The following is a 5,550-nucleotide window of genomic DNA, read 5'->3' as shown; positions in this document are numbered from 1 at the left end:
CCTGCAGAGCATTTTTACCGTACTTCCCATGGGCCCTGCCGAGCAGTCTTCGGGTCTTCCGTAATTCCTAGAATGTCAATTTAGATTAAATAGAATGAGAGAGAATAGGCTGCAGCACCATCTCCTAGGTATGACTCAACGGGCAGTTTACTCAAGTTCATGGTCAGCCATGTAATTTAATCAGATCGGACACAGACTGGCGCAGACTGCTGGATTTTGACGTTCTGCAGGGTATGACAGTCTCGGTGTGCTGGTGTGCGCCTCCGCCACGCCCCGGCATTCAGCGCTGGATGGAGGTTTGCTGCGGCTACGCAGTGAAGCACCGCGTGCGTGAAGGCCCCGGGCCTCACCGCCTCCATTTCGCGGGGCAGCGGCCGCCCGGGCGCGGGGCGGGGCCGGGCTCGGCGGCGGCGGGAGGGCGGGCCTCGGGCTGCCACCGCCCCCCGTCTCCGTTCGGCCTGGGGGGGGCGCAGGGCCGCTGGCGGGCGGGGAGAGCGCGGGGCGCGCCATGGCGCTGGGCTCGGCCTGGAAGCAGATGTCGTGGCTGTATTACCAGTACCTGCTGGTCACCGCGCTCTACATGCTGGAGCCCTGGGAGCGCACCGTCTTCAGTATCCTTCTGCCGGCCGGACCCTGCCCGCGGGGCCTGGCGGGGCGGGCGTGTGTGTGCGCGCGGCGTCGGGGGCCAGGGGGCTGCCATCCCCCTGCCGCGCCGTGCTCGGCGGCGGCTCCGGGGCCGCCCCGAGGCCGCCGGGCGGGTGCGGCGGCCCCGCCGGCCGTGCCGCCGTCTCCCCGGCGGGTGCGCTGCCGGGCGGGGACTCGGTGCCGGGGAAGCGCCTGGGCCGTGGCCGTGCTGAGGGCGGCTGGCGGGGCTTTCTGGGGGGCGAGGGGCGGTGGGAGGAGAGCGGGCCGGGCCGGGCCGGGGAGGGGAGCGGCGCGGGGCCGGGCCGTGGCGGGGGGCAGCTGGCCTGAGGCGCCCGCGGCGGGCGGAGGAGCGGCAGCCTCCGCCCGGGACCGGGGCTTGCCCCCTCCTCGCAGGCAGGGGCTAAAGCTCCCCACCTTCACAAACTAACATGCTGCCCAAGTTGGGGAGTAATCCTCGTGCTGGTGTTCCGCATCCTGTCACTGGGCGCCTAGCGATCTAGTCCATTTCTCCTCGGGCATAAGTTTTTATCTCGAAGTTATTTCTCCTTTAATTTTTCATCTGTAGAGTTATGGTAGTTCTTTCTCCTGTCTTTTGCACTGAGATCTCAAGGTTTGTGTTAAGGACAGGTGTCTTTCATGAATTCTTTTGTATTTTTGCCTAGTGGAAAGTAAATGTGCACGCTGCAAAACCTTGCAAGCTTATGTTTGCGTGGTGCTTTGTCACATGATTTTTATTAGATGAGTATTTAATCCTCGAGCTGGTAAGTTTGCTTGGCTCTTTTGGAGTGGAAGAACTTGATAGATGCTAATGTGAAGGCATCTGTGTAAAGACTATTTATAGTTTGCTTCTTTACCCAGCCCTTTCATGCAGGCAGTATATTCTCTCAAGTGTTGTTATGGCGTCACAAGTATTTTTCTCTCAAGTGTGGCTGTTTTGATCTTGACTTAAAATGATGTCTCATATGAATGACCCTGAGCCATCTCCAATTAATATTGAGAGGCAAAGGGAGAAATTACCAAAACATTAACAAAGACAAGGGTGTAAGTAGTAGTGAGAAGCTCCTCTTACTGAGATGCTGGCCAATTTTGTAAAGGAACTCGCTTTTGTTATATAAAAGTCGTTGCCCAAGTTACACCTGTGCGATCAGACTTTTTTTTTCCCGTGTAAAGTCAGTCGAAGTGGAGATAACTTACTATTTCTTCTAGTATTTATGGACTTACTGTGCACAGTTGTTTAGGTAGGGGTTCTTACTTTCAAAATACTGTGTTCCTTGCTAACATACTTTCCTCTTTTTATGCCATGTCTCTATCACTGAGAAAACGTCCATCTTTGCTTTTGTTGCAATTATATTAGTCATGAGTATTTTTTTTTCTTTTGTGTTAACCATGCAGCTTTTTAACTTGTGCAAAATGTTTGAGTAAATCAAAGTGTGTGTGTGTATGTTTACTTTTATAAAATACTTAATTGCAGTGAAGTAATTGCCACTGAACTTACAAATGTCGTAAGTGGCACAAGTATCGCTTGCAATCTTGGGTCAGCAAGACTTCTTTGTCCTCAAACTGGATGCCCACATAGGTGGGCCAGGTCTGCTGGGTGCTGTACAGATGCTGCGCAGACACAGCGGCCTTGGGAGTTAACGGTGTGTGGCTCTGCTGTGTGTCTCGCTGCTGCTCGTGCTCCAGAATCAGAAGTGAGCGCTGATACGGAAATGTGGATTTATGAGTTGACCTCCATTTTAGTATCTCATACTGTATAATCTTCTGGGACTAAAAATACACCAAGAAGCTAGTATGCTCTAATAAGCGCAGCTAATACCTCTGCTCTGCCACGGGGAAGTCGGTCATAGAGCATTTGTTACACGTGTGCTGTGGTGACTTGATTTCTCAAAGACACAGAGCATGTGCAGCTCCTCTGGTTTCACCTGTGGAAACTGAGTCCAGTGTTATCATGCTTGTTAATCTCCAGTGCTTTTTATAGTGTTTCTGTCTAAGTTTACTGAATCTCTGCAGGTAGTTGGATGAAATCAACAGGTTATTAATTTAGAGTACTTCTTTTGAATTTCTGAAATGTTAAACTTCGAATGTCATAATCTTTCCGTAAACTGATGCCATAATTTCTGTAGATAAAGCTTTGTGAACCCTAGAGCTCGACAAAGGTCCAGCTGTACGTATACATTATACGCTGTCATCTCACTTCTCTCTATAAGTTTTGCAAAAGGTCCCTGTTAGGAGTTCAACTAATAAAGTGGTCTTCTTAAGATTGTTTAGCAGATAGCTTCACATGAAGTTTGTTTTGCAGTGTGGTCTGCTATAGTAAAGTACTGATGAGTATCTATTTGTTTAAATACACAAGTTGACTCCAAGCCATGCTGATGCTCTGAGGCTTTGTGAGTGAAATAGTTAGAAAGGTGCATGTCACAATGTTACTCATACTTTTCATTCCTGCTGCAGTTTCTATTTCCGAAGTACTGTCAAACAACACATAAATTGAGCTGCTTGCCCATGAGGAAGGGTCTGAGCGTCACATGCAGATGGAGAAATGAGCCAAATAATGTAGTGACTTAAAGCATAGAGGACACTGGCAGCTAGAAATGGATTTGCAGTTTCCTGACTTTATTACGGTAACAGTACAACTTTCACACCAGATGTATTTTGTGCATCTTAAATTAAATCTATTAGGTCATGCTATTCCAAGAAGTTGAGGTCAGCATCTAATGCTGTCTGCTTAAAAATGAGTAGTTCATCCACAAATAAGAACTCTTACTTGGTACAGCTATTCATATTACTGTGTTTTTGTTTTGGTTTGTTTTTTTTGTGGTGGTTGACTTTTTTCTGCTTGGCTGAATGGGGCTGGCTTCTGCAAGACTTGCTTGACACGTAGGAAGATGCATGTAAAAAATTGCATATTCTCAGTGCCCGTTTTCTGTTCCTCCGTCACCCTTCCCACACTTCGGCCTGTCCTCTTGTGTCCATGACAAGGCAGTGGATAACTTGCAAGGCATCCTTTCATCATTCAGCTAATCGCTCCTACCAGTGTTCTGGTTTTCAGTGTTCAGTTGGTTCTTCCTGCAGCTGTAATTGTTGAATGCAGTTGACCCCGTCTGATTTAAAAATGTAATGTTACAAGATAGTTACCAGGAAAGTTTCAATGCTATAGTTATGTGATGTCTAATGCGCTTTCTATTTCAAATGCTTTTTTCCTCAACTGTAATTCAGATTCCATGCTAGTTTCCATTGTTGGAATGGCACTGTACACGGGCTATGTGTTCATGCCTCAGCACATCATGGCAATATTGCACTACTTTGAAATTGTGCAGTGATGAAGAACGTATTTTCAAGAAGTAATCGGGCTCTGAAATCTGGTCTACAAAGAAGAATGAACCTCTTAGTTTTAACAAGACTTCTACCGATGTCAGAAAGACACAATTATGACTCTGAAGACTAGGAAACGAGATATGTAGAGCAGGGACGTGAGATGTCCCCTATGTTGTGTTCATTCCTTTTAATTTTACAAGATATGCCCTTGTATAGTAGTTTTGTCTACTTTAACATTGTGATTGTACTTTGATATCAGTATTTTCTTAACTTTGTGACAGTTTCAATATTGCACTGTGAAAGCTTTTCTTAATTGTAATTTTGAGTAAATCTTAATTGCCTTCTATTTTTAATCGGAAAGTCATCTTATTAAATGGGGCTTAAAGCTTTTGCTATTGTATGGTATGTATTTGCCTGGATATTTCTATTAATGCGTTTTGTAAGAAAATACATCTAGATTCATATTAGAGACATGGATATATTCGTCTAACGCTATTTACAAAAGTTAGTTTGTATGACTGAACTCAGGTGTACTGTTTGCTGTCCAAACTTTGTTCAACAGTATATTTGTGCATATCACCTAAATTTGGAATTAGCAATTATTTCAGGTTTCTGTATTCCACCTGTTGGAGGAGGGCGGGGGAGATGAGGCATTGAGACAGAGCGAACACTGCATTCGTTATGTTTGGAGTAGTGCTGTGGTTCTGGGCTTTATCTAGTGGGGGAAAAAAGGACTTTTCTTTACTGACATAGGCCCACATAAAGCTTTGGGATAGCACTTTAAATCAACCCTGTTTTTCTAGCTACCAATTCAAATTGTACTTTTACAATTATGTATTATGTTCCAATGGTTATGGTTTCTGCTAATTTTCACTTAAAGGTGTAACTATGTCTAGTTTTTAAAGGGGTTTTCTATTGCTGCTAGTGTTCCAAACATGTTCTCGCTACAAATGACCAAAACATAGGGGTTTAAATGGACTTGAGTTACAACTACAGCAATAAGTAGCTGCATACTTGGCTGAAGTCCTGTCTTTTTTTTTTTTTTTTATAGGCATTTTTTTCAGTTTTGTATTCTGAAATGTAAGATGGTGACAACTTAACTTTCCTAAGTGGAGGATTTTTTTTGTTGTTGTTTAAAAAATAAAAGTTTAAAAGCAGAGCTTTGATGCAAAACTTTCTTTGAGAAGTTAATGTGTCTCTGAATGCTGCTTGTTTTTTTCAGAACTTTCCAAAAGGTGAAAAATGATACTTGACCAAAGAATTGTGATTTTTAATGGCCCAGTAATAATATGTACTGTTACGTCTTTTATGCAACTTCTACTGAAATCAGGAACTATACCTAAGTTGTACAACTAAATTGTTGTCTTTCAGGTTTATTTGATTTTCTCAAATGCACACTCATGAGAAAAGAGTGTTTTTTCTCCTATATTTAAGAACTTCATGCGTATCTGATTTAAAAACTCTGTTGTCATCTTGGAGCTATAAGCAGTGGGCATTAAACTTCTCAGGTGAACCCGAGCTTTATTGAAGTTGGTAGGAGTCTCCCACTAAATGAGTGCCTTCGCTTAGTAAAAATTGGCTATCTAAACA

The 5,550-nt window shown here is 44.5% G+C and overlaps 1 protein-coding gene across 1 annotated transcript; it reads left to right on the top strand.

Annotated features, from left to right (window-relative positions):
- Positions 1–473: 473 nt before the first annotated feature.
- SPTSSA (serine palmitoyltransferase small subunit A) lies at positions 474–5,116 on the top strand. Its single transcript, XM_076345017.1, has 2 exons — positions 474–611; positions 3,862–5,116. The coding sequence occupies exons 1-2, from the start codon at positions 509–511 to the stop codon at positions 3,963–3,965; spliced, it is 207 nt and encodes a 68-aa protein (XP_076201132.1). The 5' UTR covers positions 474–508; the 3' UTR covers positions 3,966–5,116.
- The last annotated feature ends 434 nt before the right edge of the window (positions 5,117–5,550 follow it).

The sequence above is a fragment of the Aptenodytes patagonicus genome, chromosome 7, assembly GCF_965638725.1.
Source record: "Aptenodytes patagonicus chromosome 7, bAptPat1.pri.cur, whole genome shotgun sequence".
Classification (NCBI taxonomy): Eukaryota; Metazoa; Chordata; class Aves; order Sphenisciformes; family Spheniscidae; genus Aptenodytes; species Aptenodytes patagonicus.
Note: the sequence above shows the minus strand (reverse complement) of the source record. Positions and strands in the feature narration are given on the sequence as shown.

What these genes read in the sequence shown, in the direction of transcription:
- SPTSSA (XM_076345017.1), top strand. Translation starts at nt 509, where the DNA reads ATGGCGCTGGGCTCGGCCTGGAAGCAGATGTCGTGGCTGTATTACCAG. An exon ending in CTGGGAGCGCACCGTCTTCA is followed by an intron (nt 612 to 3,861) that starts GTATCCTTCTGC and finishes ACTGTAATTCAG; the next exon opens with ATTCCATGCTAGTTTCCATT.